The 26,351-nt window shown below is 40.9% G+C and overlaps 1 protein-coding gene across 1 annotated transcript in view; it reads left to right on the plus strand.

Annotated features, from left to right (window-relative positions):
* The first annotated feature begins 8,853 nt into the window (after positions 1 to 8,853).
* Positions 8,854 to 26,351, plus strand: part of MSH2 (mutS homolog 2) — a 49,490-nt gene continuing 31,992 nt past the window's right edge. Inside the window, exons 1-6 of the mRNA XM_081156006.1 lie at positions 8,854 to 9,168; positions 16,376 to 16,530; positions 18,375 to 18,653; positions 19,397 to 19,543; positions 22,349 to 22,498; positions 23,657 to 23,790. Of these exons, the coding sequence (XP_081012132.1) occupies positions 8,958 to 9,168; positions 16,376 to 16,530; positions 18,375 to 18,653; positions 19,397 to 19,543; positions 22,349 to 22,498; positions 23,657 to 23,790 (1,076 nt within the window). The 5' untranslated portion in view covers positions 8,854 to 8,957. The remainder of the gene's footprint in view (positions 9,169 to 16,375; positions 16,531 to 18,374; positions 18,654 to 19,396; positions 19,544 to 22,348; positions 22,499 to 23,656; positions 23,791 to 26,351) is intronic.

Raw genomic sequence — 26,351 nt, forward strand, 5'->3', positions numbered from 1 at the left:
TTGTTTGCCTCCTGCACATCCCCTGCTGGGAATCGAGCCCCCAACCAGGGCATGTGCCCTGACTGGGAATCGAATCTCGATCTCCTGGATCCTAGGTCAATGCTCAACCGCTGAGCCACACCAGCCAGGCTCAGATGATGCTTTTAAGGGCATCTAAAGGTAAGCAGTAACAGCACAGGCTTTTCTGTTAGCTTTATTTTTAAAAAATATATCTTTATTGATTTCAGAGAGAGGAAAGGAGAGGAAGAGAGAGAGAGAGAAACGTCAATGATGAGTCATTGATCGAGCCCGCAACCCGGGCATGTGCCCTGACCGGGAATCGAACCCCGATCACCTGGATCCTAGGTCGACGCTCAACCACTGAGCCACACCCAGCTGGGCTCCTGTTAGCTTTAAAGCTAACCAGGGCATGTTGTGGAGAGGGTAAATTATCAGGAAATACCAGGCGGACCCTAGGAGCTGAGGGCCTCAGTCTCAGAGCCACAGGAACTGAATTATGCCAACAACTAATGATCTTGGAAGAGACCCCGGCTCCAGATGACATCACAGCCCTGGCTGACATCTTCAGCAATCCTAAGACCCTGAGAAAAGGACTCAGTTATGCTATGGCTGGACCCCTGATCCAGGGAAACAAATGCTTATTGTCTTAAGATGCTAACTATGGTAATTTGTTATACAGTGATAGAAATTAATATAGTTAGTAGGAAGTAACAAGTAACACACCCTTAGAGCTGAAATAGAGCACCCAAGGAAGAGATCCCTACTGCTTCTGGGCCCCAGAGTTTGAGAGAGGCAGAGAGGTTGGTGCAGTATGGTACTGGCAGCATTCAAATTTCAGCCTTGTGGAATCTGATGAAAACCTTCCCTCTAGGGCTACAGCCTACAGGCTGGCCCATCACCACCTGTTTTTATACAGTGGAGGAACTAAGATTGGTCTTTGCATTTTTAAATGGCCGGAGGGGGGGAATATTTTGTGATATGTGAAAATTAGATGGAAGCCCAGCCGGGCGTGGCTCAGCAGTTGAGCATCAACCTAGGATCCAGGAGATCGAGGTTCGATTCCTGGTCAGGGCACATGCCTGGGTTGCCGGCTCGATCCCCAGTCGGGGGTGTGCAGGAGGCAGCTGATCAATGACTCTCATCATTGATGTTTCTTTCTCTCCCTCTCCCTCCCTCCCTCTGAAATCAATAAAAATATAAAATAAAGTAACCAATATTTAACCACTAAAGGAAAAAAATCTTTAAAAAAAAAATAGATGAAATAAGAAATCCAGTGCCCATAAATAAGTTTTATTTTTTACATAAGGTGTGTGGCTTTTTCAAACTATAATGGCATATTTTAGTAGTTGTGACAGACTCTACTGATGGCTGGCAAAAACCTAAAATATTTACTTTAGTCCTTTACAGAGTTTGCTGACCCGTCCTCTAGGGTGCTGGGGAAAGCTATTTATAGGGACATGTCTCACCAAACACCAAAGCCACTCTATAAAGCTACCTTTTTTTAAAAAACGTTTTTTAAAAATACATTTTTATTGATTTTAGAGAGAGAGGGAGAAGTCTACAGTGATGAGAGAAACATTGATTGCCTGCCTCCTGCACACCCCCTACTGGGGATTGAGCCCACAGCCCAGCCATGTTCCCCAACCAGGGGTTTGAACCTGTGACCTCAGTGCATGAGACGACTCTCAACGAACTGAGTCACACCAGCTGGGCTAAAGCTACCTTTTATAGTTGGGATGTGGGGCAGGTTCTCAGGAAAGCTGCTGGAGCAGCTGCATTGTGCTGGAGAAGCCCTGGGTCTGCAGGAGCGGGGCACTGGGGAAGCCAATGGTGCTACAAGGGAACACCACTCTCCTCTTGCAGTGTCTCTCCAGCGCCCTCTACTGACAAAGCCGCAGATCCATTTCTTCAGTGGGCCTTTTCTGCCCTTCATCCTGAGTTCTACACTAAAGTGTTTCATTCCCTCACAAACCGTCTCTTGTATTCTCAGAATCTGTTAATGACACCACCATGTACCAAGTCCCAAATTCTTTTCTCTCTCTTACCTTCTCTGTTCCTTTAGTCATCGGGCCCTGTGATTATCTCCCTCAGAAATAATGTTCCTTCTCACACATTTTCACTGGTCTCTGCCACCAAGCTATTCTTTCTCTAGCCCAAACTCCACATTGCTCCCAGAATCATTTGCCTAAAGCTGATCATTTTATACAACCTAAAATCTACTCTTGCCTGCTAGAGGTGTATACAAGGCCTTTCACAGTCTGGCCCTGTAGTGGACACGCTTTCCCCTTTTGGCTGTACAGTACCCCATCCTCTCTTCAATTTGGGGAGAATTCTTGTTATGATATTACTGAGAGACAGTTCTCTGCCTCCCTTTGCAGAAGTTTAAGGGCAGAGATCCTCCCTGCACTCTCAGTAGCCAGGGCACAGGGACCCTCTTGTAGGTATGTATATATCTGAGAAAGAGAAAAACATATCTACATAAAAAAAATTTACACAAATGTTCACATCAGCATTATTCATGATGGCCCCAAAGTTGAAATGACACAAATGTCCACCAACTAATGGATGGATAAATTAAATACGTACCCATACAATAAAATATTACTTGGTAGTAGAAAGGATTGAAGTACTGATACATGTAACAACATGGATGAATTTTAAAAACATATGCTAAGTGGGAGAAGCCAGTCACTAAAGACCCGCCCCATATTATATGATTCCATTTATATGAAATGTCCAGAAGAGGCAAACCTATAGAGACAGAAAGTTGGTTAGTGGTTGTCAGGAGCTGGGGGCTTGGGGGAGGGTTTATTTGGAATGGGGATTGACACTAATGGGTATGAGGGTTCTTTTTGGAGTGACAAAGTGTAAAATTAGAGTTTGGCAATGGTTATACAATGCTGTTTAAATACTGAAAAGCATTAAATTACATACTACTTTAAATGGGTGAATTATATGGTATGTGAATTATTATTATTATTTTAATCCTCACCTGAGGATATATTTTCCATTGCTTGTCAAGAGAGCGGAAGGGAGAGAGACACAGAGAAATACCTATGTGAGCGACACACATTGATTAGTTGCCTCCACACTCAAGCCTGCAACCGAGGTACATGCCCTTGGCTGGAATTGAACCTGGGACCCTATTTTCCCCAATACTTATTCTGATAATAAAAACAGTAATAGTCATTATCATGAATTTGGAAAATATGAAAAAATTAAAAACAACCATGTTGGGGGGAAAAAACCATGTTGGTGTAATTATTTTATTCTATCAATCATGCCATGTCTTCCAGGTATATTTTCGCAAATTTCCTCTTGCAAGTGTTAACGTAAGAAAACACTCTAACCTGTGAACAATTTTTGTGAGTTTATTTGAGCCAAACTTGACATATTCTGGGAAGCAAAATCTCAACGGATTGAAATAATGCTCCAGAGAATGGTAGTTTTGCATTTTGCTTTATAGATTACAATCAAAGGAGGAGGCAGGAGAAAGCAAAAGGGGAGGGGGGAATCTCTTGGATTGGATAAAAAGTAAAATGATAGACACATCTTCTCTCACATAGGTAGGTACAAGATAGTCAATAGTCAACAATTAACATAATAATCGGGGGATTTGTGGTCTCCAAAGAGCTGTGCCTGTGCTATGAGGGGTTTGGAGGGTCTGGAAAAAGGAAAATTAGTTTGTTTTGCAAAGGCACATTAATTAGGTATGTCTCTCAGATGCAGAAAGATGACAGACAGGCTTAGTTAAGGTGAAAATTAACTTTTGTTAGGGAAAAATACATGACTACCAGCCATGAACTGCTTTTAGTAAGAAAGTTTTCATTTCAGACCATCCTTTGTGGTTATTTTAGGTGTGAGTTTGCAAGGCCGCCACACAGGTCTGCCCTGAGCTTTTTGGCTTCAGTATGTGGCCCCTGAAAGGTTAACAGTTGGCGGGTGTGTGAGGGCAGGCTAAATAGCCACCTCAGCTGGGTGAATAAAGAAGAATTAAATTTATTAAAGGGGGATGAGAATATATATCCAAAAGGAAGTGCACAGCTCTGAGTCAAATGGCATTGGATCCGTGATGGCAGCCAAAATATACCTGGGACAGTGAAACCAGAAAGAGCATGGAAGAAGCAACAGGAGAGCCTGGGCTGGGCTGCTTTGGCTCCCTGAGAAGTCAGGGGAGGGGCCCTTAGAGACTGGTTCAGGGGGTAGGCCCAGGACCAGCTGCCCCCGCCCGTTGCTCCCCTTTTGCGGTCTCATGGGGTCCCCTCGGAGGGATGCAGAAGGTGTTGGTGTGCTCCCCTGGGGGCGGGGAGCGAGAGCTGGGTCCTTTGTCCTCCGGAGAGCATTTATCTTTCTTGGAGGCAGGAATCTTAGGGGAGGTCTCAGGGGAGGGTCTAATAGAATATTCATCAGCGTTCCGGGTGCGCTCTTTTGGGGTCCCGTCTCCAGGGATTGGTCGGTGCCAGGGCAGGGGATCATTAGTCAATGCACCTGATCCTGAGTCAGCCAGGAGCCACCAGTCTGGTTTCGCTGCTTATCTGGGCCTGGAGCTGAAATACAACTGAGGTCTAGATGTTATCTTTAGGGAGGTACACTCATGCTCTGGGGGTCTAAACTGCATGACCAGCTATATGCTAGGGAAGAACAGATTACCCTGGGGACAAAGTTCTTGTTTGCCCAGTTTCATCCCTTGCTAGGCATCCCGGGGTTCCTGCCCTGGGGAGTCTCTGTACCCTTGTTTCTATACCTGGGTTTCGGTACCTGGCCCACCTAATAGCCCCTTTTCATCCACATCAGTTATTTTATTTTTTAAGGGCAGTTCCATTTATTTTTTTTTATTTTTAAAAAATATATCTTTATTGATTTCAGAGAGGAAGGGAGAGAGAGAGAGAGAGAAAACATTAAAGACGAGAGAGTCACTGATTGGCTGCCTCCTGCGTGCCCCCAACTGGGAATTGAGCCTGCAACCTGGGCAGGTACCCTGACCAGGAATTGAACTGCAATCTCCAGGATCATAGGTCGATGCTCAACCACTGAGCCACGCTGGCTGGGCCACACCAGTTATTTTAGAAATTCAGTTTCCCATTAAGACTGGAAAATACATGACATTTCTATAAGATACGACTATTTGACATAACTTTAGGAATTTAACAAAAGAGAAAACCCAGGCCCCAAATGGAGTCACTTGTGCTGAACTACTGACACCGAACCTAGACTTCTTCATGTTCTAACTGCAGTTTCAACATTTTCCAGATATATAATTACTTGGTCTAGAATACTGTGGTCAATACTAATGAGTTAATCTGTCAATTGAGCCAGCTCCCTTCCCCACCAAAGGAAGTTGAGGTAATCTTCCTGATAAGAGGGAGCCTAAGAGTATATACAGAACCTTTCCTGAAACAATCCTTTCTTTTCTTTTGCTAATACCTTTCTTGTCTCACCCAGTTTCTGCCTTTAAAGGACTCCCATATTGTAGGGCTTCTCAAAGCACCTCTTGACTTGCTAGATGAGATGCTTCCCAATTTGTGAATTTCTCAATAAAGACAATTAGATCTTCAAATGTACTGTACTGAATTTTTGTTAACATCACGAACACTTAATCCATGCACATGGATTAAAAAAAAAAAAAAGGCAGTTAAAATAACCTCTCAGACAAATCAATTAAAAGCATATGTCAAAGTTTTATTTCAAACTTGTTTCCAAGCAGGCTGATTTAAAGGTCCCCCTTCTCCAAGACATGTTGTAGAAAAAAAAGCATGTTAAGATCATTGTTATCAGTTTGGATACAAGGTAAAGAATATCTGGAATCATTAGTTATCTTCTAAGTCTGGTTAATGATCACTGTCCTCTGCCAAGACTGATAGTCTTCTAGATGAATTTTCTGGACTTTATGCCCATTAAAGTTTGTCATAAATGGTAATAACTTCCCCAAATGAGTAGTTAATGACATAAGGCTATGAAGCTCAAGTTTGAAACACATTTTCTTTCTCAGTACAAAAGGATATACAGAAAGAGCCCCCATTCCTGCTGGTGGCCCTAGTACCACTGCCTCAGAGCAACCACAATAACCAGTTTCTTGCAATAGGCTCAGACTTGGAGATCCATCTCCATCAGCATGAGATAATAGCTCCATGTCCGTAAACTGAACAAATATTCTGAAGGGGTATGTCTAGCTCATAACCTGAAGTGGATTTTTTCCCCCAACCTTGTTTAAAGACCAGAATAAAATCCACTGCCCTCACCTAGCTTAACGTAAACACCCTCCCCGAAGGCCCTCACCTCTCACCCTGTAAGCCCTTTCTTAAATTGTCTTGAAAGCTTATGTTTTGACATTCCCTATAGCTCTTCACATTACTTTGAATTGTCCTCTCAGATCAGGGCAAGTGTGAGAATCCTTTTTATTTTTAGAATAGACTCAATTGACAAATAAATAAATATGAGATAGATATAGTGCAAGTGGAGGGGTGCAAATGTGATGATAAATCGATAAAGGCTGTTCATAAAAGATTAAAAAATACTTTCAAAGCTATTATCTCATTTGATCCCCACATGAACCCTGGAGGTAGATATTCTCATTACCATGCTGCCTCACTCTGAACTCACTATTTTGGAAAGGGGAGAGATGGAAACGATACCATTGTAGATAAACCTAGTTATGAATAACTAGAGGAGCAGGGAGAAGACCAAATATACACATGCCCAGTAAAGTCAGGGTGACACAGGGAAGGTACTTGTCTGTCGGTCAAACCTGGGAACAGATCATTGGCCAGACTAGGCGTGGCCACTGAGGGGACAGGAAGATTTGGGATATTTTAATCTCCTAATTAGAGGAGTTTGCTTTCTTGTCTCCTGGCTAGTGGACCTCTCATGCTCCTGCATTCACCCATGTGGCTCACGGCCATGTGGACCCCACACAATGGACTGATGGATTGTAACTAGCCTAATGCTGTACCAGACCCAGCTCCACCATGGAAAGGAAACTTTGGACTCTGGCTTTGCTTCTAGCTCTACTGAACCCCCAGCTCCACATCTGCCAGACTGAATTAAGGGAAATGAGACTTTGGAAACCCAAAGATGTAATTCCACACAAAAATCACTCATCCTCCCGTGGGGGCCTCTGGAAATGCTTATTCCAGTGGTATCCAAGAGTCCAACTCCCACTAGCAATGGAGAAAGAGCATTCACTCATTTCTCCAATAAACAGAATGACATTCAAGGTTTGGCTCTCATGTAGAAGTGGTTATTGTGATACACAGCTCATTCAATTGCATACATTTCTTTCATACTTAATATGTGCTAGGCCTCTATCACTTATTAGCTTTGTGATGTTAGGCATCTGCGAGTTTTAGTTTCCTTTTTGTAAAATAAGGAAAGTTTCTAACACTTAAAGATTAACACAGTGAACACATGAAAATAAAGAAAGCATTACTGGATAGTCAACAGTCAGATGACTCAAACTTTCTCAGCTTCCTGCCTCAAAAGGTATTTGAATTTTAACCTGTGGTCCAACAGTTTTTTAAACTGAGCTGATTCTCAGGATACAAGCTTTTCTTTTTTTAATCCTCACCTGAGGCTGTATTTTCCCCATTGCTTTCCAGAGAGAGTGGCAGGATGAAAGAGAAAGATGGTGTGTCTCACATCACTGGTTGCCTCCCACACACCCCGCTGGGGCTGGGGATGAAGCCTGCAAGCAGGTACCCGCCTGTGGCCAGAATCAACCAGAGGCCCTTCAGTCTCGGGGCTGAGGCTCAGCCACTGAGCCAAACCGGCCAGAGCAAACTAGGGAGCTTTGAAAAGATCCCAAGACCTCACCTTCAGAAATTCCAACCCATTGTATATGGGTGGGGCCTGGGAATTAGTTTGAAAGCCCTCACGGTCATTCTGCTCGCCTAATCAAGGTTTGGGGCAGCTTCCTTGGCTTTCTTGGCAGAAGGGTAAGCCAAACAGGAGAGTGCAATATTTTTCTAAGGTAGGTAACTGTGCAGGACCTCTTTCAGGTGTTTGATTAACATTTAAAAAATTTCAACCCCTCTTCCCCTTATTATTTATTTACATTTATTTATTTATTTATCTATTTATCTAAGTGCTTATCTTCTAACATACTATTTAGTTCACTTACTACATTCTCTAATCCATTCACTGGAATGTCAGCTGAACAAAGGCAGTTTTTTTGTTTTGTTTTCCTACTAGTGATCCTTAGATCCTAGAAGAGTCTGGCAGATATTGACCATATAAACACTTTTGAATTAATGAATCGAAGCGTGGACTGAGACAGTAGGAAGCAGTAAGGAGGTTGTGGAGACTGAACCGGTCATCTTTTTATTATTACTATTAATTGATTCTAGAGAGAAAAGGGGAGGGCGGAGAGCGCAGCACCGACTCGCGGCTCCCCTTCCCGGTGCTCATCGGCGCCACGCCCTAAGCGCCGCGCCGCCTGGCGGGGCCTAAACTCGGCTCGACGTTGACAGTTTGCTTACAAAGGGGAAGGGAGGCAGCCGGGGGAGAGAGGAGAGCAGGTTTAAAAAACCGCTGGCAAGGGAGAAGAAGGCTCGATTTTGCTTGTTTCCGAGCTTCCGGTTCCACTCCCGCGCTCGCGGGCACGTAAAAAGCGCAGGACCTCCGCCGACGTCCCACCCAACCTCTCCCCGGCGGCTGACCCGCCGGACCCCGGGCCGCGCCGTCGAGAAAACCCGGAGGACGGAGTCCTCTTCAGGACGGGCACCCACCGAGGCTCACGCATGCGCAGTAGACAGTCACCGGCGCGCGCGGGAAGCTAGGCCGCGTCCGTTTATGATTGGCTGCGGCGGCGGGCTCCCGCCCACCGAGACGCAGCGCTGGATGCTGATTGGGCGGGCTGCGGAGGCCGGACGCCGCCCGGGGGGCGCGGAGGGGAGGCGGGAAACAGCTCGGTGGTGCGGGGTCACGCAGTTCCCTCAGCCGGGCTGTGGAGAGGTTGCGAAATGGCGGTGCAGCCGAAGGAGACGTTGCAGCTGGAGAGCGCGGCGGAGTATGGCTTTGTGCGCTTCTTCCAGAGCATGCCGGAGAAGCCGACCACCACGGTGCGCCTCTTCGACCGCGGCGACTTCTACACGGCGCACGGCGAGGACGCGCTGCTGGCCGTCCGGGAGGTGTTCAAGACGCAGGGCGTGATCAAGTACATGGGGCCGGCAGGTGAGGACCCGGCCGCGGGCTCCGGAGGGGCCGCTGGGGCGGGCTCTTCTCGGGAAGCGGGCGGCGAGCGGCCTCGCGAGGAGGGCGCGGGGAGAGGGGCTCGGGCGCCCTGCGGGACAGCGCGGCGTCCCCGGCCCCTGCGTGGCCAGGTGGGGCGCCGTCGCCCCCTGCCGCCTCCGCCCGAGTCTGTCCCGGCGCAGCCGCCCAAAGCCGAACTAATGACGAACACGTAGGGGGCGTTTTAATGCGTCGTGGTGTTGAACAGCAGTCGCGGGGTCTGCTCGTCGTCTCCACCTGGGCCCTGGGAGTCTCGTCGTAAGCAACGCCAAATCTGCTATAAGCACCGGTTCCGAAGTGAGACACGGAATAGAAGGGGGGTTGGGGGACCATGTCACGTCGACAGCGTCGTATTGCCCACGCTTAGTTTTTGCCGCCGGGGCCCCGCAGGGATCTGTGACGGACTGTTGAGAAGCAGTGCTGCCAGGTGGTCGGGATGTGGTCCTTCATGGGTTAAAGTTGTGGCCCCTGCACTTATTAGCTGTGCGACCTGGGGCTAGTAAGGTGTGTTTGTGCGTCAGCTCAGCCTTCCGTGCCCTTCTTGACTGGGCCCATCTCTCCAGCATCGTTTCTCCTTGGAAAGCTACAGACTTCTCACCCTAGGTGGGCAAAGTGTTTCATATGTTTTATGTTGATCTCTTTCCTCCCTGGCTCCATTGTGATAGTTGGAAAGGGCATTCGAGGGGCAGTAAGGAGTTGTGGGTTTCTCCTCCTGCCTTTGCCACATGCAAATTGGATGTTACTGACAAAAGATGTTTCATTCATTAGGTGGGCTTTTTTTTTTTTTTTTAGGTATGTTTTTATTGATTTCAGAGAGGAAGGGAGAGAGAGAGAAACATCAGTGATGAGAGTCTCTGACCTGCTGCCTCCTGCATGCCCCCTACGGGGTATCCAGCCTGCAACCCCGGCTCGTGCCCCGACCGGAATGGAACCGTGATCTGCTTGATGGGTCCACACCCAACCCCTGAGCCACGCCAGCTGGGCTGGGTGGGAATTTTCTTGAGTACTGGCCTGTCAGCCAGGGTTATGGACACTGGGAATACATGGATGAAAAGGCAATATCCTTGCTTTCACAGAGCTCACTTTCGTGGAGAGCAAAGCATAAGTAATTACAATTCAAGGTGAAGAACTATGGAGTTGCATGCTTCATAACAGGTTGTTGAAGAGGCATAGAGGAAGCATTACCAAAGACTGGAGACATCAGGAGAGGCACTGTATGAGAGGCTAATTTCCACTTGAGTCTTGAAGGACTAGGAGTTTGCTGGAGCAGAAAATGATGAGTGAGGAGAGTGGCCTAGGTAGATGTGGTCTGATGATGAAACGCTTTTTATGTTGTGCTGAGATGTTAGAGTCTTATGTTGTAGGTAGGCAGTGAGAGGTCTGAAGACTTAATTTAAGCAAAGGTGGAGGGGTGTGTTGGATCATTTTCTCTGTACTGTGGAGGATGGGGCAGAAGGGGCAAAAATAAGGTATTTAGATTGTGAAAGGAATAATGGATGGGTGCTAGGTATTACATTCATTTATTGGAAAGGAAATTTAGTATGAACATCTAGGAATCTTTAATATTGGAGTGTAGATTTTTTTAAAGAGAATATTTTCTTTTGTTGCTGGTGAAAGGTAAAATGTTGGTTTTTGCCAAGGACATTTCTAAGATAACCTAGACAGTCACCTCATCTTAATCTTATTGAGGATGTGGTTAAAGATAATTAGAAGTGAATGTGAGGCCCTGGCCAGGTAGTTCATTTGGTTAGAGCGTTACCTTAATAAGCCAAGGTTGCAGATTCCACCCCCGGTCAGGGCACCTACGAGTAACCAGTGAATGCTTAAATCAGTGGAACAACAAATTGATGTTTCTCTCCCCCCAGAGAGAGAGACCAGTTAAGACCAGCCAGAGGTAGTGTTACTGGTGGCTCTTCCCTCCTTCCTCTAAGAAACATTGATGTGGGAGAGACACATCAATTGGTTGCTTCTGGTACACGCCCCTGTCAGGGCCAGGGATCGAGCCTGCAACCAAGGTACCTACGTGCCCTTGACTAGAATCGAATCAAATGCAGGCCAGTGCTCTAACCACTGTGCAAAACCAGCTAGGGCATATTCTAGACATTTCATAAACAGTTGTCCTTTGGTATCCACAAGAGATTTGTTTCAGGACCCCTCCCCCATACCAAAATCTACATTTTTTTGCTCAAGTCCCTTATATAATATTTGCATGTAGCCTAGGTACATCCTCCTGTATACTTTAAATCATCTTTAGAATACTTATCTAACATAATGTAGATGCTATGTAAATAGTTACATTGTATTGTTTAGGGGATAATGACAAAGAAAGAAAGTCTGTATATGTTCAATACAGACACAACCACTGTAGGAGTAACCACATAGTAAACATCAGTAACAATACCAGTCTCCACCTCTGAACCCCACCTGGCACAATGCCCACCTGCAGCAGACACATGGTGATTGTGAGCTAAATGAATCTGGGGGGCTCCACATTATTCTTTTTTTTTTTTTAATTTTTTTTTTTAATATATCTTTATTGATTTCAGAGAGAGGAAAGGAGAGGGAGAGAGAGAGAGAAACAAACATCAATGATGAGAGAGTCATTGATCGAGCCCGCAACCCAGGCATGTGCCCTGACAGGGAATCGAACCCCAATCGCCTGGATCCCAGGTTGACGCTCAACTGCTGAGCCACACCTGGCCGGGCTCCACATTATTCTTGAAGAGAAGAATGTTGTAACAACCTGAGGGTATTCTTTCTTCTGTAACCCAGGTGGAGGCTGGGTATCCTTCTCTTCCTTTTCCTCTTATTTCACACTTGGTCAGTTCTACTTCCCAGCTATTCTGACTTAAAGCATATGGTCTTAGTTCTTCAACAGGAAGTGGCTCACTTCAGGTGCTCCATGGTAAATATGACTTAAAATGCTCCATCACCCAATGTGTCACAAAAACTCCTTTGAGAGAGAGTATTGGAAGGATAACCTTGGAAGTTGGGCAATGTATTTGTAGGTTAGTAATGGAAGTAGTGGAGGCCTTGGGAGGGAGGGGAATCACCTCATTCATTGCCTCTTTCTCCCACCCACTGTTAAGACATCATCACAGTTGTGAGCCTGTGTTCTGTTAAATGTGTCAATAAAAAGACTGAAGTATTGCTCTGGATACTTCCATTCAAGGGCCAGGCAGATAACATTGATGCGCAAAGTAGTTAAGTGTAAGAATGGGGAGTGGGTGGGGCTTGTAGATCTGTGAGTACTTGTTTATCCTGTGATAAGCATTCAAATTCAGATATTCAAATGCTTTAAAAACTGTTGGCTAAACAATTGTGGCATACTGGACTGATTATTTAAGAACTGTTTAAGAATTAAGCAAGATCCGTGAGTTTTTTCCCTCTCTCCAGAATTGTTTTTGCTAGGTTGCACTTTTATTTTGCCTCCCAAATTGAAGGATGATATGAAAAACACTGTTTTGAAATTCTGCTGTATTTACTAGAAGTTGCTAACTGTATTCACAATGGCATTTATAAGTGTTTCTGGGAGAAAGTTTTTCTCTGGTTTTGTATTAACTGGCTCAGAACTTTCCTTGAGAAAGTTTTGTTTATTTTTAGATAATGATGTTTCATAGGAATAGTGTTACGTGGAATTCAGCTAGATGGGCTGATAGGGTTTGCCAATCATTCTGGTTTGTCTAGGAATGAGGGGGATCCTGGGATGCTGGACTTTCAGTACTAAAACTGGAAAAGTTGGGCAAACCAGCATGGTCATCCTGTGTGCTAGGCAAAAACAGGAAAAAATTTGAATGGGGCCTACAACTTCACCTTGAGGTTCTGATTCTAAGTATTAGTTGGGAGATGTGAGTCTGCTGCAGCCTGCATATGTCTGATAATGTGAATACATGCCTTGGTAAATGGGATTCTAAGGAATACAAACATAATTTTCATTCACCTTTTTTCTTTTTCACCTTTTTATTTTATTTTTAAAAAATATATCCTTATTGATTTCAGAGAGAGGAAGGGAGAGGGAGAGAGAGAGAAACGTCAGTAGTGAGAGAGTTGTCATTGATCAGCTGCTTCCGACACGGCCCTGACTGGGGATCAAGCCCGCAACCCGGGCATGTGCCCTGACTGGGAATCAAACTGATCTCCTGGATCCTAGGTCATTGCTCAACCTCTAAAGCTACGCCAGCGAGGCTTACCTTGCTTTTTAAATGCAAGCAAAGAAAGAACAATATTCAAGAAAACTGTGTCTGTCTTGAACTTACTGAATTGAAAACTGGTGGCCTAAATGGTGTTTTGATAAAGTTTGAATTAATTGACTATAGCTTGAATGGGAGATTTCATGAAAAAAAATTTTGAGCCCAGCCGGGCCTGGCTCAGAGGTTGAGCATCGACCTAGGATCCAGGAGATGGAGGTTCAATTCCTAGTCAGGGCACAGGCCCGGGTTTCGGGCTTGATCCCCAGCAGGGGGCATGCAGGAGGCAGCCGGTCAATGACTCATCATTGATATTTCTATCCTTCCCTCTCCCTTCCTCTCTCTGAAATCAATAAAGGTATATTTTTAAAAAATTGAATTTCGAGCTTCCTTTTTTTCAAAAAGTTTTTTATTTATTGATGGGGGGGCCGGACAGAGAGAAACATCGATTTGTTGGTTCCCTTATTTATGCATTCGTCGGTCGATTCTTGTACGTGCCTTGATTGGTGATTGAACCTGCAACCTTGGTGCATCTGGTCGACTGTCTAACCAACTGAGCTAGCTGGCCAGGGCTTTGAGCTTCTTTTTGAAAAATCTGCACAGTTGGAAACTGGGCAAAAATATCCCTGTACTTAAGCAGTGGGTTGGAGCTAAGTATCTGCTCCCTCTAACCTAGTGAGTCTAGATTCCTCCTTTACCTGATATGCTTGCCTCATTTTGTCAGTTCCCACTATCCCATATGGTCTTTTATGAAGCCATTTGTCATCTGTCAGCTCTGTTGTAATTTTTCCTTTGGCTTCCTTTGCTCATTTGTTACCTGCCTGATCCTTGTAGATATTTGTTTGCCAGCCCTCTGTTAGATCATAAGGAATAACCTTAGGTTAAGATTTGAGCCAGTTTTCAGGATGTCTGTGACAGTGGAGATTTCTATCTATTACTTATAACTAACTGATATTGGAAGTATCAGCTGTGTCTCAAGTGCTGTACAAAACAAATCTTCATGCTTCTTTGTATTTGATATGTCTGCTTGGCATGATCTACTGTTAAATGTAGGTTAAATCTTTCATAAGATCCAGAATTGTCAGAATAATCTAAAAGTAGATTCTGAATTGCCTATAACTGAATAATTGGCATTACTTATGAAATTTGAGTTTTGATTCCATTTGGTAGTATGAGTGATTTTATTTACTTTTGTAAAGAAATTGGTACTGTCAAATCACAACTAAGCTAAGAAGGGTTCTCAACCTTGGCAATATTGATATTTGGGACAGAATAATTAATTTGTTGTTGTGAGGGGTTGTCCTATGCATGTTTAACAGTATCCCTGCCTCTACCCACTAGATTCCATGTTGTGACAACCCAAATTTCCCCAGACATTGCCAAATGTCTGCTAGGGGAGCCAGATCACCCCCTGTTGAGGATCAGTGATCTAAGATGAAGACCAGAAGGTTTGAAAACTGTGTTAACTGGATATATGTATTCATACTTTATGGATGGTGGTTAATTGGCACAGCCAACCAGGGGGATAGTCTGTTCATATATATAAAAATCACACGTATCCTTTGATAAAATCTGGTTTTAAGACTTCTTCTCACAGATATATGCACATGTTTGGGGAGGGAAGCACAGACAAGGCTGTTCATATAGCATTGTTATAATAACAAAGACTAAAAAACCTATGTCTGTGCATCAGTAAGAGACTAAGTTATAAAACATCCTTAGAGTCGTTGTAGTTGTTTGCAGCCCCAAACTGAAAGAAGCTGATTAAGTACTGATGGAACAGTCTTCAAAATATATTCAAGTTAAAAACAACATCAAGAGACCAGCTGGCATGGCTCAGGGGTTGAGCATCGACCTATGAACCAGGAGGTCACGGTTCAATTCCTAGTCAAGGCACATGATTGGGTTTTGGGCTCGATCCCCAGTTGAAGGCGTGCAGGAGATAGCTGATCGGTGATTCTCTTAACATTGATGTTTTTACTTCTCTCTCTCTCTTCCTCTCTCTGAAATCATTAAAAACATATTTTAAAAAAACAGCATCAAGATACAGATGCTGTATAAAGCATTACTTCCTTTTACAAGGAAGAAAGTAATGCTTTATACATATTTGCTGTGTGTGCATAGACTATTTGGAAACATGTTTTATAAACTCATAACACTGTGATGGTGAACTGGATGTGTAAGGGACAATGATGAAAGGGAAACTTTCTAAAAACTGTTCTATTTGAACCTTTGAATTTTCAGCTATGTGAATATATTACCTAGAGCATTTTGCAATGCATAATAACTAATTCATTTTTTGTTAATCCTCACACAAGGATATTTTTTTTCCCCATTGCTTTTCAGAGAGTGGAAGGGTGGGAGGAAGTGGGAGAGAGAGAGAGAAAAAAACATCGATGTGAGACACATAGACTGGTTCCCTCATGCAAATGCCCTGACTGGGTGTAGGGGAGCAAACCCACAACTCAGGTATGTGCCCTTGACCGGGAATTGAACCCAAGACCCCTTGGTGTGCAGGCCGATGCTCTAACCACTGAGTACACTGGCCAGGGCATGACTAATTCATTTTTATGGACCTTTTGAAAAAATTAATTCTATCCTATAAATGTACTATGTAGTTATTATATGACTTGTATTCAGAATTGTAAAAATCAAATTATAAGAAAGAACAACTAAGATTAGCTATATATTTTTACTCGTTCTTTTAATCATTGTATCTTCTCAGTTTTTGTTTTGATTTATAGGCTCCACAGGAGCAGGGCGCTATTTCTATTCTCCATTTTATACTTCTCATCTTCCAAAGTCCTGAGGACTTTTATCAAATGAAAAAAAAAGCAGTTTATCAAATTAATGAATTACTGAGAGAACCACATAGTTTTGGAGGGAAATATTGTGTTAAGTACTTGGAACACATTACTTCAAATCCTCAAATCCTGTAACACATTTTTAATATTTTTCAATAGGAGCAAAGACCCTGGAGAGTGTTGTGCTTAGTAAAATGAATTTTGAGTCCTTTGTAAAAGATCTTCTTCTAGTTCGTCAGTACAGAGTTGAAGTTTATAAGAATAGAGCTGGAAATAAGGCTTCCAAGGAAAATGATTGGTATTTGGCATTTAAGGTAACTATCTTCCTTATTTATTTATTTATCTTTTAAGCATAGAAAAATTACAATGTAGGAGAATTCTTTGTTTTAATATTTTAACTAGGTGTGATAGTAAAATGCTTTGAGAAATTTTAATCTTTAGTATGTGATTTTTTAAAATTTCAGTTTTAATAGTAACTCAGGAATTCAGTAGATCCTTATTATAAGTGGGAACACTCTGATCTTTGTCACTGTCCCTGAAAGATAAATAATAAATAGCTGTTACATAAACTTGAATACAGCATTAAATAGGGATTTGATTTTACTGGTTTTGAAGTAATTTTACACAAATTTACAGTATTCCAAATATGTCACTTATACACATCTGTAATGTGTTTTGTATCTTTGTATGTGCTTTTCCATTAGATTATACGTTTTTGTAAGTCTGGAACTTTAATGGTGACCATGTTCTGTGGTGTGCCTAGGAAGGCTCATTGACTGACATGCATGCTTTTAATGTCTTCAAGGAGTTAGTGCTACTTTGTTTTATTTATTTAGTAGCTGTCCTTTTTTTTAGTCTGTAAAACCACACTTTTGTTTGTTCACACATAATACCTGCTAGGTTCCTCAGTAAATGGTTAAGATGTTTTTGGGGATGTGAGATTTGTTCTTACAGTAAGTGTGTGTGGAAAGGGGGATGATGCTCTGAGCTTGTAGTTAGTCGTTTTCATTTCTTTTGTTGTTGTTTTAAATGCTTCTATTTTAAATATATATATATTTTGATTCAAGAGAGAGAGAAACATTGATTAGAGAGAGAAATATCAATTGACTGCCTCCTGCACATCGCCTCCTGGGGATCGAGCCTGAAACTGGGCATGTGTCCTGATGGAAATTGGAAGGGCAACCTCTTGGTGCATGGGATGATGCTCAACCCCTGAGTCACACCAGCTAGGGCTTAAGATGCTTTTTAAAAAATATATATGTATCTTTATTGATTTCAGAGAGAGGGAGGGGGAGAGAGATAGAAACATCAGTGATGAGAGAGTTGTCATTGATCGGCTGCCTCCTGCACGCCCCCAACTGGGGATGGAGCCCGCAACCTGGCCTGTGCCCTGACCGGGAATCGAACCTTAATCTCCTGGATCCTAGGTCGAAGCTCAACCTCTGAGCCATGCCCGGCTGGGCTAGAGAGACTTTTCAAGGTCAGTATTTAAGCTAGTAATACTGCTCTCCTATGTGGAATAGAATGGAGAAATTAAGCCTAGCATTGACAGGATGATCACTTTGGGTTCCTTAATGATTGTGTGTGTATAAACCCGTCTGCCAAATTTTAAACCAAAAATCACTTGTTAACAGTTGTTTTTAAATATGCCCAAGTGTTCTGAAAATAATTAGAAAAGCAGTGTGGATATTATATTGAAAATTGGTAATTATTGGAATATGTGGTTATAAGCAGTTTTGGTTTTTTTTGTTTTGTTTTGTTTTTTTTTGGTAAAAAATTATTTTGTTAGCCTTGGCCAGATAGCTCAGTTGGTTAGAGTGTCATCCCTATATGCCAAGGTTGTGGGTTCAATCTCCGGTCAGGGCACATACACATATAAGAAGCAACCAATGAATGCATAAACAAACAACAAAACTGCTGTTTCTCTCTCTCCTTTCCTCTCTCTCTTTGAAATCAATAAATAAATTTCAGAACAAAAAAGATACGTTGTAGAAGACCAGTGAGTGACTGAGAAAACATTCAGGATATATTGTGAAGTAAAAAAATGAGTACTGTATAAGGCCATTAAATATTTTTTAAAAAGTTATTAAATTCATCCAGTTTGGGTATTGTTTGCTAGTTCAACAATTTCTTTAACTTTTTCTTTATTATTGCTTAGGCTTCTCCTGGTAATCTTGCTCAGTTTGAAGATATTCTCTTCGGTAACAATGATATGTCAGCTTCTATTGGTGCTGTGGGTGTTAAAGTGTCTACAGTTGATGGCCAAAGACAGGTCGGAGTTGGGTATGTTGACTCCATGCAAAGGAAGCTAGGACTGTGTGAATTCCCTGATAATGATCAGTTCTCCAATCTGGAGGCTCTCATGATTCAGATTGGACCAAAGGAATGTGTTTTACCTGGAGGAGAGACTGCTGGAGACATGGGAAAACTGAGGCAGGTAAGGGAATTAGTCTATTGATAGTGGAGAAACCAAGCCTAGGAAAGGCTCTCATTAACATGATACTGTGTTATAAAAGGAAAAAAATAATTTAAAAGTCAAAGTTTTTTGTATCTAATTACAATGTTTTATTTTGAGGACTGTCTTGATTTTTATGTTTGACAGAAACTTTGTGTCTTTTTTTTTTTTTTTTATGTTGTTAATCCTCAAACCTGCCAGGGCAAAACTTTGTGTCTTTAATAGGATGCTCAACCACTTAGCCATGCTGGCCGGGCTGTACATAATTTTAAATATCCATGAAAACGTAGTTTATAGATTTATTTTTTTAATCCTCACCCAAGGATATTTTTTCCATTGCTTTTCAGAGAGAGTGGGGACAGAGAAGGAGAGAGAGAGAAACATCAATGTGAGAGAGACACATTGACTAGTTGCCTCCTGCATGAGCCCCGACCAGGGCCAGGGATCGAGCCTGTAACCGAGGTACGTGCCCTTGGCTGGAATCTAACCCAGGACCCTTCAGTCCATGGGTTCATGCTCTAACCACTGAGCCAAACCAGGTAGGGGTATAGATTTTAAAAATGCACGTTAATACATATGTTTTACCAATATCTTGCATGTTGTATGAAAATTTTAGGTGGGTTAATAATTTGTTAGCTGTCCTCACTTTATATTTGTCAGTGTTCTAATTTTCCTTTTCTTACTGCTTTTCTCATAAGTAACTTAAAATATTTCTTGTAAAATAGGTCATTCAGAGAGGAGGAATTCTAATCACAGAAAGAAAGAGAGTTGACTTTTCCGCAAAAGATATTTATCAGGACCTTAACCGGTTGTTGAAAGGCAAAAAGGGAGAACAGGTGAATAGTGCTGTTTTGCCAGAAATGGAGAATCAGGTATGTGGATTACAAATGTGAATTTGTCCTAAATTGTAATAGTGATTTTTTAAGAAGGCTACTTCTGTCACATATATCTCAAACCTAAACTCTGTGGATCACAGATGCTAAGCTTATTTTATCTATGATGAAGCTTGTGAAAAATTCAAGGAAATGACTAGAAAAATTTAAACATAACCTTAAATATAATTCTATCATACTTACATACCCCTGGGAAAAGGAAGAGTTTTATTGGTTTCATGTGAAAGAGCCTGATTATTGTCACTTAAGTTATGTGAGAAAGCATATTGACTAGAGGAGGAAAAAGATCTATGAAAGCTTTATAATGTACAAGCTGTGGAATCATTTATAAATTACTTCACCTTTCTGAGAGGCAGTTTCATTATATGTGAAATAAGGTTAAAAATACCTGTCTTAAAGATTGTTATGGAGATTAGGAAGTAATAAGGGTAAAAGTATATATAGCACATAATTGCATAATGAAAGTTACAATTTAAACAAATTGGTCAGAAATTGGCACTGGTATATGTGTTTAGTGGTAGAAATGAATACGCAAATAATGTAACAGATTTTTCAGTGGTTAAAGTTTATCTTACTATTCAACTCTTCGAGGTTGGTATAGCTTGGGAGAGGTATTTTTATGGCAAAATATTGGAAGCTCTTGGCAAGATATTTGTGGGTCACTGAAGTAAAATGGAAAATTCTATTTATATTTAATTAAGACAGAACAAACTGTAATTTTCAAAGTAGATTTCAAACTGGAATGAACTGAGACTATTATGACTATCAGGATTTTGCAGTGATTGTTTATCACATAATAATAGTTTGATCCATATGAACTAAGTTTATCTTTTTTACCTTTTTTTTGATGACATAATCAAAAGCCAATATGGATGAGCAGTAATTCCAGTAACAAACTTATCTCTCTGTTGAAAATATGAAGAAGCTTTTAAGGTTACTAGAAACTGTTTTTACCTGTGTTTTCTGGTGACAGGAGACTCTTATGACAGCCTTATACATTTGTTAGAGTTTGGCCCGGGCAGATAGATAACTATGTTATCAATTAGGAGAAATATATACATTTTTAATGAATCTACTATCAAGTATATTTTAAAAAGTAGTTTGTCATTGGGCTCTCAGTTTGCTGTCTGAACTTACTCTTTGTTTAGAGCGGATGTACCTTGGAGGTACTGCACGCTCAGTACAGACCGCCATGTAAAGTGAATATCTCAGTAAAGCAAACATTTTTTGGTTTCCTAGTGCATAAAAAAGTTATGTTTACACTATACTGTAGTCTTTTAAGTATAGTAGCATTATGTCTAAAAAACAGTGTACATACCTTAATTAGAAATGCTTTATTGCTAAAATGCTAACTATCATCTGAGCCTGCAGGGAGTTGTAATCTTCTTGCTGGTGGACTGCTAACTATGGCTGTGGCAGTTTCTTAAATTAAGAACACAATGTAGTTTACCACATTGGTTGCCTTTTTCTTTCATTAATGTTTCTCTGTATCTTATAATACTGTTTGATAGCCCTTTACCTACAATAGAACTTGTTTTAAAATTGGAGTCAATCCTCTTAAACTCTGCCCTTTTATTAACTAAGTTTATGTAATATTCTAAATCCTTTGTTGTCATTTCAAAATCTGTTGTTTAGTGTAGTCACCTTCATTAATTATCTTACCTATATCTACTGGAACACTTGCTGTAGCTTCTATATCAGCACTTTTATATTATAGAGAGAGCTTCTTTCCTTAAACCTCATGAACCAACCTCTGCTGGCTTCAAACTTTTCTTCTGCAGCTTCTTCACCTCCCTCAGCCTTCAAAGAATTCAAGAGTTAGGTCCTTGCTCTGGATTAGGCTTAAGGGAATGTTGTGACTGATTTAATCTTCTATCCAGACCACTAAAACTTTGTTTATATCTGCAAAAAGTCTTTGCTTTTTAATTATTCATGTGTTCACTGGAGTAGCACTTTTAATTTTCTTCGAGAACTCTTCCTTTTTATTTACAACTTGGCTTACCTGTTTGGTGCAACAGGACTAGCTTTCAGCCTATCTTGGCTTTTGACATGCCTTCATCACTAAGCATAATCATTTCTAGCTTCTGGTTTAAAGTGAGAGACTTGGGACCCTTCCTTTCACTTGAACACCTAGAGGCCATTGTAGGATTATTAATCTCCTTAATTTCAATTTTGTTGTGTCTCAGGAAAGAAGGAGGCCTGAAGGGAGAGAGAGATCAGAGGAATGGCTGGTTGGTGGAGCAGTCAGAACATACACATAATTTATGTAAATTTCTTATTTAAGTATACATATAGGAAAGTTACGAACTTCAGTCATTACCCCCATCCAGGGTAACCCTTGTTCTTACCTCCGACTTTAGATTAGTTTGGCCTATTTTTATAGTTTATATAAATGAAATAATATTATATATATGTATATATGCTCTTTGTGTCTGGTTTCTTTTATTCAGTATTATATTTGTGAGATCCATACTGAATGTAGTTGTGGGTTGTTGGTACCTATGTTATATACAGTATTCCTTAAGTTAAACATTGAACATGCCAAACTTTATCCATTTTTGCTCTTAATGGGCATTTAAGTATTTTCTATTTTTGGCTATAATGAACTATGCTGCTATTACAGTATATTTTCATTTTCTAAAAATCATTTCCTAATGTTAAGAGACTTATTTAAACTTCGATTTTCTTGGTTTGGATTCAGAAGAAACACCAAGGAAAGTGTTGTTAAAAAAATCTCTAGAATTTTAGTGATGGCAATCTTTTATTTTAAATTCTTAATCTTAGGTTGCAGTTTCATCATTGTCTGCAGTTATCAAGTTTTTAGAACTCTTATCAGATGATTCAAACTTTGGACAGTTTGAACTGACTACTTTTGACTTCCGCCAGTACATGAAATTGGATATTGCAGCAGTCAGAGCCCTTAACCTTTTTCAGGTAAAAAAATAATACATGGGTTAAAAACATTGAAAGGTATGCTCTGGCTGGTGTGGCTCAGTTGGTTCAGCGTCGTCCCATGCACAGAGAGGTCGCTGGTTTGATTCCCCAGTAGGGGACATGCAGGAGGCAGCTGATCAATATTCTTCTCGTCGATGTTTTTTCTCCCTCTCTCTTCCTCTCTCTCTAAAAATCAATAAAAAAATTAGAAAAACAACATTGAATGGTGACACTCATAGACACAGATAACTCTGTGGTGATTATCAGAGGGAAAGGGGGTGGGGCAAGGTAGATGAGGGTAAAGGGAGGAGATAAATGGTGATGGAAGATGACTTGGGTGGTAAACACTCAATACAATATACAGATGACTATTAAATTGTCTCAAAATAAAAACATTGAATGGTTAAAAATATTTCCTCTGATACATCCTGAAGAATCTTACTAAGGAACTTAAGTATTTTGAAATATTATTGTAGTTAGATAAGTAGTTTTGAATTACTATATTTTCTTTTTTCCCCCCTCCTTCCCAGCCCTGCTCCCTCCTAGTTTCCCACTTCCTGACTCTGGCCTGCAGGGATCTTGCCGTTGAATTACTGTATTTTTCTAGTTGTGAGCTATGTAAACAGTATTTGTTCTGGCTTTATGAATAATGTTTTATATTACAGCAGTTTTTATTTTTTTAAATTTTTTTATTATTTTTTTAATCCTCACCAGAGGATATTTTTCCATTGCTTTTCAGAGAGAATGGAAAGGAGAGAGAGAGAAACATCGATGTGAGAGAAACACATGTTGATTGGTTGCCTCCTGCACATGCCCAGAACCTGGCCAAGGATTGAACCTGCAACCAAGGTACATGCCCTTGGCCAGAATTGAACCCGGGACCCTTCTGTCCGCAGGCTGACTTTCTAACCACTGAGCCAAACCGGCTAGGGCTACAGCAGTTTTTAAAAATTACATTTTAGTAAGTTTTATATCTGAAACTGCAGTAATTGCAAAGTGGTTTTGGTTTGGAGGAATACAAGCAGAAAATACAGATAAATAGGTTGAAAATTTGTGCAGATATCTCATGTAATATTTAATGTTGTTGTTCTCAAAATTTTTCATGTCAAAGTAAGATTTTCACTAATGAGAATGCCTTTTTCATTTTTTGTTCACTAGGGTTCTGTTGAAGATACCACTGGCTCTCAGTCTCTGACTGCATTGCTGAATAAATGCAAAACCCCACAAGGACAAAGACTGGTTAACCAGTGGATTAAGCAGCCTCTCATGGATAAGAACAGAATAGAAGAGAGGTATATTACTAGTGTATACTGTTGTAAGCTTTGAGTAATGTGCAGTTACTCCATTTGATTATACCACTTATTCTTATATGCAATTTTGCACCTATATTTTAGCATCTAACTGCTTGGAGAGCTAAATAGTAATAATAGAATGGAAATGATTTAGATTGATTAATTTATTTTGTTATGTTTTTTACACTATAAAGTAAAATCTTATTGGAGAGATGGTATGGTTAGTATTTCAGAGCATGAACTTCTGAGCCAGAGTATCTTGGTTCAGATTATGGCTTTGCCACTTATTAGCTGTTACCTTGGGCAAGTGTCACAGTTTCTTCATTTTTAAAATGACAGTAACAACATATCAAATTCATAGTGTTGTTATGAGGATTAGGTGATTTAATAATGTATAAAGTGCTTTGAACAAGGTCTAGCACATAGGAAGCACTTGATTATTCTAGAAAGGACTAAGATAATCTAAACATGTTTCAGATAATTTTTAAAATTGAGGAAATAAAAGAAAAAGTTATATAATTATGCTGCCCTAATATGATTAGCAGTTTGTGGATATTTTCTTTTTGTTTTAGATATGAGTTTTAAAACTTTTAAATGAATTATAATATACATAAGAGCACAAATTTTGAGTGTGCTTGATGGATTTTCACAAAGTAAACACATGCGTAACAACATATGTAATAACACGTAAGTCAAGAAACAACATAACTAGCAACCGGGAAACTCCCCTTGATTCTCCTGCTAGTCACTACCCTTCCTTACTCCAAGAGTAATCACTGTCCTTCGGACATCACAGATTAATTAGTTATGCCTGTTTTTGAACTCTGTATAAATAGAATCATTTTATATAGTCAATTCTTATGTTAGCCAGTGTTTAAAATTTTTATTTTAAGTTTATTGATTTTTTTTTTTTAGAGAGAGACATTGTCCATTGTTCCACTTATTTATGTATTCATTGATTGATTCTTGTTATGTGCCCTGACCAGAGATTGCGCGCAACCCTGGCTCATTGACGCTCCAAGCAACTGAGCCACACTGGCCAGGGACACATTTTTTTATTGTACTCTATGTGAATTGCTACCACTACCCTGGCAGCAATCAGTCTTACCAGTTTCTTGAGTACCCTTCCATGGAAAGTCTGTGGCTAAACAAGGAAAATTATATGTCTATTCTCTCATCTTTTAGGTTATTTTAAAAAGAAATATTAGGTGATTTAAATAAGTCTCAAACTCTGGTACATTAATTATATTTTTAACTTAGGACTTGGAACAGAGCAAGTGTCAGTAGGCCCCTTACAGCTTGACAACTAGAGCATGCATGTATTTATATTTAGACCCTTTAGAAACCTGAGATATCGATTACATATTATTACCAGAGTAACAAATTATTTAGAAGGCAAGATACCAAATTAAAATTTCTTTTAGAGGGTAAATAAAGCTTATTTTTATAGGACATAGCAGTAATCTCCAAAATCTTAGTCATCTTACTAGACTTATTAGAAATTGTATTTGTGAGGATTCTCACACCTGTAGGTAAGAGGAAATATTTTCTCCTTTTTATCTTGGTGAAAATTTTTTTTTTACCAGCAAGTAGGAAGGTTTGCTGTTTTCAAAGCCAACTGCTGAAATTTCAGAGTAGGAAGAAAAAGTTATAATCCATATGTAGGCTTTTGTTTAGATAGTTTTCTTGTTTTTATCACCCTTTTTCAACTCCATCTGCTGTGATACCTAATGCTACCTTCCTGGAGTTTTCAGGGCAAATCTGTGACCTCCTTCTCTAAGAATTTAGGATTGATCTTTAGGGTTACACATTACATCAAGTTTTTCTGTTTCTTACTGTCATTGTTTGGGAGTGATTTTCCAGAAGAGAAGATGGTGGAAATCTCTTTACTCTCTTGGAACTGTAAATGAGGAGTTAATTAATTAATTAATTTTAAAAAATATATCTTTATTGATTTCAGAGAGAGGAAAGGAGAGGGAGAGAGATAGAAACATCAACGACAAGAGAGTCATTGATCGGCTGCAGCCCGCAATCCGGGCATGTGCTCTGACCGGGAATTGAACCCTGATCACCTGGATCCTAGGTCAACGCTCAACCGCTGAGCCACGCCCGGCCGGGCAGGAGTTAATTTTTTTTTTTAATATATCTTTATTGATTACAGAGAGAGGAAGGGAAAGGGAGAGAGAGAGACAGAAACATCAATGATGAGAGTCATTGATCGGCTGCCTTCTGCACACCCCTGACTGGGGACGGAGCCCGCAACCTGGGCATGTACCCTGACCAGGAATTGAACCCCGATTGCCTGGATCCTAGGTTGACGCTCAACCGCTGAGCCACGTCCGGCCGGGCTGCACCTACATTAAGTAATTTTAAACACCTTGTTGATCACCCACAATGGAAAAGTAGCCAGCCACACCTGCGAGTTCTGGCTCAAAATAGCCTGTCAGCAAGGTTTAATATGTGGTTAGATAATAAACGTTATGAACAAGCTATTTGGCATATATTCCTGAATTTCTTTTAAAAAAACAAACATTCAAAATTGTTTGGAGCCCTGGCCAGTG

This window comes from Miniopterus schreibersii (assembly GCF_964146895.1).
Source record: "Miniopterus schreibersii genome assembly, chromosome: 13".
NCBI lineage: Eukaryota > Metazoa > Chordata > Mammalia > Chiroptera > Miniopteridae > Miniopterus > Miniopterus schreibersii.